The following is an 11,977-nucleotide window of genomic DNA, read 5'->3' as shown; positions in this document are numbered from 1 at the left end:
AGTTCTCACCTACATCGTCCACCTGGGACGACTCGGGAACTCAACTCCTACCCCGGGCAGCTCACCCATCCCCCTATGCCCAGGGGAAAGGTTTCAAGCCGTTTGACAGCAGATGCAGGCTGTCAAAACGGCTTTTACGCAGAAACAGGCGGGAGGCAGCAACAGCTGCGTCCAACGGAGTAGCCTGCCACCGGAAGTCCCCAACGTTTTTCATTATTGTTAAAAATATGAATCAGAGTCAGTTTTTGCTTATTGTAGTTGAAGTGGTTCTTAATGAGTGTTATTTCTAAGCCAAGATCAGGTTAACATCAGTATTTACATTCTGTGTAAATCTGAAATGGAAATAATTTCTAAATGACATTAAAAAAAATAGAAAAAATCTGAGGTCATACAAAATCTGGTAAGATGGTTTGGAGGCATTGCAACCATCCTGGCTCTCCTTGACTTCTCAGAAGCCTTCAATACCATTGAACTTGGTATCATTTGGGGACAACTATGAACTTTGGACTGAGTGCACAGTTCTGCACTAGATTAGCTTCTTTTTCCAAGGCTGTTGGTATTGATAGGGAGTGAGAGATCTATTCTCTAGCCACTCTCTTACAGCATACCACAGGGCTGGGTACTCTTTCCACTCCTATTTAACATCTACATGAAGCCACTGGGTAAGATCATCTGTCACCATGGGTCAAAATATCATCAATATGCTGAATGTTTATGGAGATTCTCAGTCATCCAGGACATGGTTGTCCCAAAGATACTTTTCAAAAGGCAACTAGACTTCATTTCCCCCCCCTTCACTTCTCATACAAGAAGTTTCTTGAATTCTGACTAACTGGTAAGGAATAGAAGATAAAATCCTTCTATGCTGTCACAACCCTCTCAGGTGTCTAGAAGCTGTAGGGGCCTGGACGGAGGGCAATGGGTTATGACTAAACCCTGGCAAGAACGAGTGACTTTGGGTGCATGGAGCTTCAAGATGCATGTCTTTGACATTTTTATCATGTCCAGAACCGGTTAGCAACTTAGGGGTTCTCTTGGACTCACGACCTCTGCTCAGGAAAGCCTAGGAAAGCCTTTGTACAGCTTTGGTTAGTGCATCAGCTGCAGCTGTTCCTGGATCAGGATTCCCTATATTCAGTTACTCAAGCCTTCATCTGGATTACTGCAATGCACTTTACATGGGGCTATCCTTGACATGTATTCAGAACTTCAACTGGTACAAGGTGTGGCAGCACTAGCAGTCTTTGGGGGCCGGTGGAATGACCTATGTTACACTAAGGCTTTTTGAACTGCACTTGCTGGTGGTTTGCTTCCGGGTGCAGTTCAAGGTGTTGGTTGTGACCTTTATGGCATAGGTCCAGAAATTTGATGAATCATCTCATCTCACTAAGATAAACTGCTTTATTCATGTCAGCAAGGAGACCGGCTGCAGATCCCATTGGTCAAAGAACTCTGTTTCACAGTATCCAGGAAAAAAGCCTTGTCTGCTATAGTGCCAGCCCTCTGGAACATCCTGCCCCCTCCCCAGGGTGAGGTTTACCTCCACACTCCTATCTTTCTGCAAGGGCCTGAAGACCTGGCTCTGCCAGTTGGCCTGGGGACCCAATAGGGGAATGTATCATTGGAGGTGGCTGCTAGACTAACTAGCTGACCTCACCTCGCCCCTGCACTTCCTGTTCTCCCTTCGCTCAACTTTTTAATGTTGTATTATTGTACTTCCACTGTTTGTTTTTATCATTTTATTCCTTTACTATTGTTATTTTTACATTTTTTTTATCATTTTTCCATTTTATTGTTGTAAGCTGCCCAGAGTAGCCCCATAGCAAGATGGGCAGCAAATAATTTAATAAACAAACAAATAAAATAATAGTAATTGTATGTATTTTTGCTTTGGGATTTTTTTATCTTGTTACTATGAAGCAGATGCAAATATATTTGTTATTATATTACCTTGTTTTTATATTCTTTCATTTCAACCTGTAAATTATCCATAAATTCTCCTAAGCTTTCATTAAATTTTATAACATAATCATCCTTCATTTTTTCACAGATAAGGATAGTTGATTGAAGATTCTGGAGGGTTCTCACAACAGTTTGATAAAGAGCAAGCTGCTTAAGTGGGAGAAAGATGTTATAATCACTTGCAATGAAGTGGAGCTCAGAAAGATACTTATATTCAATCTTTATGTTTGGTAGTTTTGAGGAAATTTCCTGAAGATATAGCAAATGTTCAACAAATCCATCCACTGTTACTAGTTCTTTGTTCAATTTTGCTACCGCTGATTGGGTGACCTAAAAGTAATGAAATAGTAAATATTTAAAAATGTATTCAAAGATACATTGAGATTAAATATTTGCAAAATTAAGAAAGCATGATACAGGATCTTTTGGTTGGATAATGAGTTTGTAAACTTTTATTGATTAATGAAATTTATATAGAGTGATATATTCAATGAAAATTTGTTTTAGAAAGGTTTTAATGAGACTATAATAATATAAATAGATAGATGTTAGTTTATCTTTAATTATATAACTTGGATGAAATGTTACATTAGTGAATGAACTGGTTTTAGAAAGATATTGATTTGATTATATGAATGGAGTTAATTAAGCTTAAGTTTAAATGTTTGAAGAAATATAGGTTTTTATAGATTAAATTTTTTTTATTGATTAATGCAGTTGATGGTTAGACATAGTAATTAATGAATTTATTTGAAAATGTATTAATTTGATCATAATATTCTATTTAGATAGAGAGGGAAATTTTAAAGAAATAATGGGTATATATTTACTATATTACTGTTTGTTTGTTTTTAAAAAATGGATCACCATGTTTCCACGTGGGTTCTTAAGCTGTGTTGGTGTAAAATGGAAAACTAATAAAAATTGTTTTGGGGAAAATGTATTCAAAGATGTATAAAATACATATCCAAAGATATATAATTATTCTTGTTGTGGTAGTATCCCAACTATTTGGAAAACCTACTGAAACTTTTGATCACAACTGAAATACAGTTTATTACTTTATTTACTAATTACTCCAACTGTTACATATTATGAGAAGTGTAGATACCCACTATGCATAAATCAAATTAAAACAGTAACAATAAAATAATAAAATTAAAACAATGACATTAATTATGACATAGAATATGATTACATCTATACTACACTTACACTTTAGGAAACACAGATCAGGTTTAAACAAATATTCTATTAGTAGAAAGAAGTATAAGACAACATTTCAGCCCCCAAGTCCTGCTGGAATGATTAAGTTTCTGTAGCTTTTCTAAATTTCAGTACTGCCAAGATCATATGAATCTCTGGGAAATGTTAGAGAAGAAATCTTTTTCAGAAAGAAAGAATTTGTAGTATACAGAAAAATGCTTTCCTATCAGCATCAGAAGTTTAGCCCTGCAATACTAAAACTGATAGCTAATTGAGAGCTGGTACATAGATGACAATTATGTCATAATAAAAATGGACCAACTAGAGGACACATATGAAATCATCAACAACATCTTCAAATGAACAAAATTCATTAGGGGAAAAGAAATTGCAAATTAGAAACATAGCCTATTGTAAAACCACTCATGCCAACCAAGTGTTCCACTACCAAAGTAACAACCCAATCTCACCCAAGGAATCTGTGTAAGAACACTATTTAGATGAGCACAAACACAATGCAGCAACCCTGAACATCAGAAAGAAGAACTAGATCATCTATACAACATCTTCCAATAAAATGAATATCAATACAACTTCATCAAAAAGTGCTTAATCATTCAACCCAGTATAGCACAACCAATACAAACTGTGAAAATGATAACATTGTCATACATCAAAGACATTTCAGAAACTATCAACAGCTTATTACAACCACATAGCATCATTCTAGCACGCAAACCAATTAAAGCCCTCGAAAACAAACTAAAAGACCCAGCAGCCCCAGAAGAAAAAACAGGAGTTGCCTACAACATATAGTATAAGGACTGCAACAGTTACTATGTAGGACAAACAGGCAGCAGACTAGCAGAACACATCTATGAACACCAACTAGCAATCATAAGACATGATGAAAACTCATTAATTTCACAATACATGAACAGACTTAATCATAGTTTCAACTGGGAAAATGTAGGACCAAACCAATTCCAAAAACACTAAAGAATTCCTGGAAGCCTAGCACTCAGACAAATCAACCATCAACAGGCACATAGAGATACACAACATGTGCATACCATTCAAAAGATACAATCAAAAAAGAAACAAAGGACCAAAACTCCTCTTTACCAGCAATCAACACCCAGATGTGCAGAGATTAATATCAAGATTAACATTAGACCAACAATCAAGAACCAAATAATACCCTAAACTAGGAATTACCAGTACAGACAAACAAGCTGTCAGTAAACAATAGCCCAATCAAGGAACCACTAAGACCACTCCCACCAACACTGACAGGGCAGGCCACTAATATATAAAATGAGAGCAAACCCTACTCCCTACTGATAATGTTACCTAATTTGGTAATGAAACATCTGCAAAACAACAACAAAGCGCAGAGCACCAAGGACCCCGCACTGATAATTAATCACATCACAGACAATTTTGTTGACCCTTTGTTCTGACATTACAAAAAACCCAAGATACATTTTTTGTACTGACCATCATAAGTCCAAACTATTGAAATATTTTTTATGTTTATACAATAAAATAAAGCACAAAAAGTAAGAATCATCAAAATCATCTTCCTACGTAGTTATAAAACTGTAATTATTGTGACTTTTAACTAGATGAAACAGTGCATTATAGGGCAACAATTTGAGAGTTTGGAAAAAATTCAGAGAAGAGCAACTAAGGTAATCAAAGGCCTGGAGACTAAAACATACAAAGAACGGCTGCAGGATTTGGGTCTGGATAGTCTAAAGAAAATAGGGAAGACATGATAGCAGTATTCCAGTATTTGAGGGGCTGCCACAAAGAATAGGGGGTCACGTTATTCACCAAAGCACCAGAGGACAGAACAAGAAACAATGGTTGAAAACTGAACAAAGAGAGAAGCAACCTAGAATTCCTGAAATCGTGGGCACTCCATCACTGGAGACTTTTAAGAAGAGGCTAGACAGTCACTTGTCTGAGATGGTATAGGTTCTCCTGCTTGAGTGGGGGGCTGGATTAAAAGACCTCCAACAGCAGCAGCGCCAGAGAGGCCTGGGGGAAAGTCAGCTGGAGCTGCAGTGTTGCCAGGGCTCTGCTGAGGACCCAGGATCGGTACACACAGCTCCAGCTGATTGGCACTTCCGGTAGCCTCTAATATCACCAGAAGCAGCAGACAGGCCTTGGGGTATCTGAGTCAGCTGGAGCTGCAGAGACCTGAGAATTGGGGCAGTTCCAGCTGATCAGCATTGTGTGCAATGGCCAGCCGAGGAGTGGTGACTGCATGGGAGAGTGAGCCTGGGATAGTGACTGACACTGGAACTCTCCCTGAGCACCTGGAAGAGAAAAGGAGGAGGAGGGAAAGAGAGGAGAGGTTATAAAAGGAGGAGGTTTTGGCAGAAGAAAAAGAGAGAAAAAGATGACAGGGAAAGCAAAGGGGATGGAGAAAGAGAGGAGAGGCTTCTGTGAGAGAAGCAGTGACAAGAAAGAGAGAAGAAGAGGAGGAGAGGCTTCTGTGAGAGAAGCAGAGGGATCAACAAAGGAGTAGGCTGTGAAAGAGAGAGAGAGGAGAAGGAGAGAGGAAGAAGGGCCGACCAGCTACCTGACCACCAAGGTAGTGGTACATATTAATAAATATGGATAAATTTGTTATACGTTCGTCAGTGCAAAGGGGAAGTGATTCAGCAAAGGAACAGCCACTGAAGAAATTAAAACTGGTACTTTTTTCCCCTTTTTTTGGTCATCATGTTTTTAACACCTTGCTAAGCATTGGTGGTACTCGAATATTGTTATGTCCTAAAAGTGGTACAATCTATGAAAAGGTTGAAAAGCACTGCACTAGGGTTTCATATGCACTCTCACTATCCCATGGATTTCTAATTTCATAGAAAATTATCTGGGACCCAGTGAAGTTGATATACCATTTCCCATCTTAGTTTAGCTCAAAATTTGAATCTGCCTGACTACCCACTACTCTTCCCTCTGTCCACATTTCACTCTAATCTTCTGCAATAATTTATCAAAATGCAACAATCTATTGGCTATCTCATTTCAATTGCAATATAACCAAACAATTTTTTTATCTCCAATGCAGCTAATGATATCTTCCATATAATGCACTTTGATCTAAACATTTGTAGTGGAATAGTTGGAATAGAAATCTAAGAAATTAATTATAAATAAAAAAATATATACTTACTTCAACAAGATGTACATTCTTTTTATCAATTGCTAAATAAAAACAAGTATGAATAATGTCAAGCAGACCCTCAAAATATGGCAGGCAGTCAGTCTGAAAGTTCAAACTGTTGACTCTAAACAGAGAGATACGTTTCTCAATAAGCATACATACAATCTCCTTTACATCAGCTGTATAATTTTCTAGAATATTTCTAAACTCCTTTGTAGTCATCTCTCTTTCCAATGCTGTTATTTTGTCTTTTGTATATTTTGCTTTATCTACCATACTGCAATATTCCATAAAGTTTCTGCTGTAAGATTCTACTCGGGCCAGTGAAGAACTCTGAAGAGAAAGAAGGTCCAGAATCTAAAAAATTTAAATGGAAACAAATTATGGCATTCACATTAGAATGGTGGAGATTTTCTCTGATTAGCTTTTAGTTTTGTAGGAACTATATTCTAAGTATACATAACTTATTAACTTTAACCCTATGTAAATAAATTGTACAAATAACATTTCCTGCTAACTTGAGCCTCAGAACTAGAAGAATTCTGCCAGAGTTTATAACCTGAATAAAAAAGCCAAGGACATAAATCTTGTGCACAAGACTGAAGAAATCTACATGCTCTTGATCCTTAAGTTCAATTATTGTAAATTTTATACAATTCCAAAGTGCACTATTATTAACAAGATAAACAAAATCTTAAACATAAATAGGAATAGCTAGATTTCAGTTAATGGGATTCATGGGATGGGTGGTATTTTAATGCTTGTTCTTGTCATGGTCCTTGGCTGCCACAAGTATATTTGCAATTGTGGCAAATATCTGTAGCTCGAGTGTAGGATGAGGGTGAAGGTTCATTTTCAGAGCTTGTGGGTTGGTTCTTGAACATTTCATTACCAGACTAGGTAATATCTTCAGCAGAGTTTAGAGGATGTCAGTATCAATGTTCTGTTTAAAAGGGCTTCAGGTGTAGGTGTGTCAAGTGAGGGTCTGTGATGGGTCTTGTGATGGATTAGGTGTGAATCATCAGTGAGTTTTGGGATGGGTCTTGTGATGGCAAGGTTATATTAGGTGAGGGTCATTGGGAGGTGAACTACTGCTGGGAGTGGGAGCTTGTGTGGGTTGGTTGAGGGTCGGTGTTGTCTCTGGTTGGCTATGCAGTTGGTTTGGATTCTGAGGGGTTCGTAGGCTGTAGATCAATGTGTCTGTTGATGGAATTGCTTGTGAAGTACCAGGCTTCGATAAACTCACGAGCGTGGTGGGTGGTAACGTGGCCGATGATTTTTCTGTTGCTCCAATTGAACTGGTTGGTGGCGGTGTGGGTAGAGATTAAGGATTTGGTATTGTGGCATTTGACTGCTAGCCGCTGTTTGTGGATCCTGTTTTTTAATTGACGTGATTTTTGTTCCATGTAGAATTGGTTGCAATGGTTACAGTTGATTGTATAGATTACATTGTTTTTTTTCATCCTTCTGTGTCTTGTCTTTGGTTCTGGATAATTCCTGGCATAGTTTGGCTGTGGGTTTGTGGGCCATTGCTATTCCTAGGGGGTGAAGAATTCTGGCTTTCATTTCTGACACCCATTTTGTATATGGTAGGGTTAGTTTTTGCATGGTGGTTGGCTGTGTGGTGTATTGCGGTTTGGGTAGGATGCTATGTGTCAGAACATGAAGGAATTAGATTTTGGAAAATAGTTTGATGGAAACAGTAGATTCCAAAAAAGATCTCTTAAGAGTTCTGATAATTAAGATTTACAAGGAGATTGAAGTATTAATACAAAATGTCTAGTGTTAATCTGATAAACCTATATATAAGGGAAATGGGGGAAAGAATATTTCTTTTGCTCTTTTGATATAAAGAAAATGAAGCTTTATAAAGAAGGGTGAGCTATATCTGTTGATTGCTTTGAAAATGACTACTTATCAATTTCTTACACTGAAATCTATGCATATTTATTTTTTTCACATTTTCTGCTTAGAAATTTTGTTCAGCCAAATTTTGGTAGCTTCAGTTTTAGGAGGCCACAACAAAAGGATTTCAAAGATTATATGTAGCCCATTGTCCATGGTTTGAATCAATATAAAGATAAGAAAAAAATATATATTTGGCACCAAACTGTTACCCTCATATAGTACAACGTCTGAAGCATACATTGTTTTGGTAATCTGGATCTGTCCCAAGAATGAGATCACAGTTTGGCCATGTTGATTGATAATGTCTTGGTTCAAAATCTGTGTAATCTTCACATTGCTGCATTATTTTATGTAAAGACTGATCAATGAAGATTGAAAGCCGAGAATCCTGAGAAAATGGTGTAACTTGATCTAATGAAAAATAATTTAAAAATATTTTCAAAGTTAGAATTCATTGTAAAACAATTTTTTTTAATTGAAAATTGCTGGCTGAGCACCCAGGATGGTAAATTCCCTCAGGACTTTTAACTATTATAACTGAAAATGTAGATGTAACAGAAATATCAATTCAGTTTTTTCCAATAATTCTCATATATTTGAAGGTCTAGATTTAATAATTCACTGGAATATACAAAGGCTTGTAGTGCCTTTTTCTTAATGTCCTAGGCTTCAACTTATTAATTTGGGGCTGAAGCTTGGCAAATTCCTGCAAGTGATTATACTTTATGCAGGCTTTAGAAGATCTGGAACATTTAAAAATAAAAGTTTTTTTTAATACTGACCAGGATGTTTTTGGAACAGATATTTTTAAATAAAACTTTTATACAGATTTTTTGAAAACTACACATTTTCTATTAAAGACTATGAACTACATTAGCAAACAGAAGCACTGTCCCACACATAGTCAAATGCACTGTCATATGTTTTAAATTAAGAAAGCAATCTTCTGCACATTTACTTAAAATAAAACTCAACTGAACACAATGGTACTTGCTTTTAAATAAATATGTATATGGTCATATATGACCCAGACCCAAAGGCAGTTGCAAAGTTTTCTTGTACTTGCAAATTTCTACAGACAATTAATTCCTACTTTTACGCAGATTGTTTTACCCATAACCAATTTTTAAAAATGGGAAAAGCAACGAAACCTAGACCCAATCAGCCATTAGGTTGGACCCTTGAATGTCAAGCAGCCTTTGAAAACCGAAAAAGACTTTTTTGCTGCAGAACCACTGTTAAGGCACCCAAATCCAGAGAAGCCTTTCATAATTCAAGTGGATGTTAGTGATGTGGCAGTGGGGGCAGTATTGCTACAAAAAAATGAGAACAGGGAGTTATAATCATGTGCATATACTTCTTGAAAGTTATCAGATGCTGAGAGAAGGTGTGGGCTATGTGGGAAAAGGAAGCTTTTGCAGTTTGCTGTGCTCTCTTAACGTGGAGACAATTCCTGAAGGTAGTAAAATCCCATTTGAAGTGTGGACAGATCATAAAAACTTAGAGGCATTAAAGACTCAAGGAAATTGTCTCCAAAGCAAGTCAGGTGGGCTCAATATTTTAACTGATTTAATTTCAGTTTCCCAAAGGGAAACGGTTTTTGGCTGATGCTCTTTCACGTATGCCTCAATACAAAAGTACCAAGGAAGTGGTAATTTCTATAAACCCTTCTAGCCAGCTCGCGACGCCAGTGCAAAGGGTTCAGTGCAGGGGAATACCACCCAGGTTAATGTTACATCCCCTGAGGCAAAAGTTTAAGGAAGTTTCAAAATAAGATAATTGGTTTCAGAACCATAAAAATGATCTAATGATAAAAAAGATATGGCATGAAAAGAAACCAAAGTGTATGTCCCAGATAGCTAAAGGACCTTAGTTTAAGCCGAGCACATATGCAAAAGCAGCTGGAAATTTTGGGTTTGTAAAAATCCTTCATCTTGTGAAAAGAAAATTTTGGTGGCTAAAAATGAAAAAAGATATAAAAGAATACAGGTAATCCCCGAGTTACGAGCGTTCACTTAACACTTGTTCGAAGTTACACAATAAGCGCCCCCTAGTGTTTTTGAGAAAATCCCAAAATTATGAATGTTGCAGCACCACGGCAGTTGTTCACCCTTACAAATAACTGCAGAGGCTCTACAACATTCACCCTATCTCCCCTGCTCCCAACTACTGCTTCTCCCTCCCTTCCTGCTGCACCAGACTCACCTTGAGAAGATCTGTCTCCTCTCTGCCGCGATTTCTGCCTTTGAGGGAGAGGAGAGACAATGGAAGCTCCTCGATGCCATATCACACGAGTTCAGGCACACATCTGCTTTTGCAGAGAATGGGTACCTGAACTCTCGCGAGATCATGGACCCCAGAAACTTTCATTTTTGGTGCAAACTCTGTGCCTGTCTCCTGCTCCTCCCCAACTCCTTTCCACCAACCACCGGAACATTTTTTATCCAAACGGAGACCTTGGGGAAATGGGGAACTTCATCTGTGAGCAAATGGGGTGGTTGAAAACCAGTGAATCATTGCATTTTCAAGTGTTGCATTTGCACACAGACAGCTCCCCATCCCCCCGTTTGAATAAAAGGTGTTTAAGCACCTAGGGACACTTGGAAACACAGTGAATCACTGTTTTTTTAATAGCCCCATAGGCGCTGAAACATTTTTTATCTGAACAGAGACCTGACAGAGATTGGAAGCTCCATATGACTGCCAATGGGGCACTTCAGAAAGGGAGCGTTCTGTGGCTGAATGAATGAATGCAATGATAGAACAATATATAAGATACTATGTAAATTATCAACAGAATGATAGGGCAGACTCATTGCCATTTGCTGAAGTAGCGTACAATAATGCGGTGCCCAGCAGTACCGGTTTCACACTTTTTAAAATGACTGCAGGGATTGAATATGTGACTATGCCTGAGATCCCTCAAGACTTTCTCTCTTCCACAACATTAACCAATTGGATGGATAATATAAAAAGACATGGCCAGGGGTACGCAAAGCTCTAGAGCAGACATGTCAAACACAAGGCCCGGGGGCCAGATGCGGCCCGCAAAGTGGTTTCATGTGGCCTGTGTAGCCATCCTGGAAACAGTGATGGAACGGCCCCTGCTGTCTTGGCCCTGGCTGTGTTTCTTGCCTGTTTTTCTCCCTCCCTCATCTCAAATATTTTCCCACCACTCTGTACTTAGGAAGGAAGGAAGGAAAGAAGGAAAGAAGGAAAGGAGAGGGAGGGTCTGAGGGAAGTCCTGCCTTAGTCTGATCCTGCTGCCCTTTTACCATCCCCTTGCCCCCTCCTCCTGGCCTATCCTGGGGTCTCCTATCCTATTGCTAAGGAAGCTTTGGATACAAAGCCGAGTCTCCTCCAATGGAGAGGGAATGGCCCTCCCTCTGACTTTGCCCTCGTACCCATCATGAGCAACCTGGCTAAGGAGAGCAAACACAGCAGCAGCAGCCTTGAGGAGGAGGTAAGTGCAGCTGGGCGCCCCCTTGGGGAAGTGGGGCTGGGCTTGGTGCCGTGGGTGCTCGAGGGCCAGGCTGGGCATTTGACCTCTGCTGCCCAGGGCTCCAGGCAGTCCGCACCACCATCCAGCCCCCTCACATGGCCTGAGAGGAATGGTGAGGCTCTGTTCTGTCCCCGTCTGACACACACACCCAAACAGCCAGCCGAGGGTTAAATAACTTCTCCACACTCCACGCCACAGATAAGAAACTTGGCAGCAGC

General features: G+C 38.8%; 1 protein-coding gene across 1 annotated transcript in view; it reads right to left on the bottom strand.

The window, feature by feature from the left end:
- DNAH14 (dynein axonemal heavy chain 14) overlaps positions 1-11,977 on the bottom strand; it is a 202,818-nt gene that overhangs the window by 136,719 nt on the left and 54,122 nt on the right. The window contains exons 16-18 of the mRNA XM_029286756.1: positions 8,496-8,668; positions 6,359-6,706; positions 1,951-2,292 (exon numbers count right to left, since the gene is read on the bottom strand). Coding sequence (XP_029142589.1) covers positions 1,951-2,292; positions 6,359-6,706; positions 8,496-8,668 — 863 coding nt within the window. The remainder of the gene's footprint in view (positions 1-1,950; positions 2,293-6,358; positions 6,707-8,495; positions 8,669-11,977) is intronic.

Source organism: Protobothrops mucrosquamatus, unplaced genomic scaffold (assembly GCF_001527695.2).
Source record: "Protobothrops mucrosquamatus isolate PMUCROS unplaced genomic scaffold, P.Mucros_1.0 scaffold_3, whole genome shotgun sequence".
In the NCBI taxonomy this organism is placed as follows: Eukaryota; Metazoa; Chordata; class Lepidosauria; order Squamata; family Viperidae; genus Protobothrops; species Protobothrops mucrosquamatus.
Note: the sequence above shows the minus strand (reverse complement) of the source record. Positions and strands in the feature narration are given on the sequence as shown.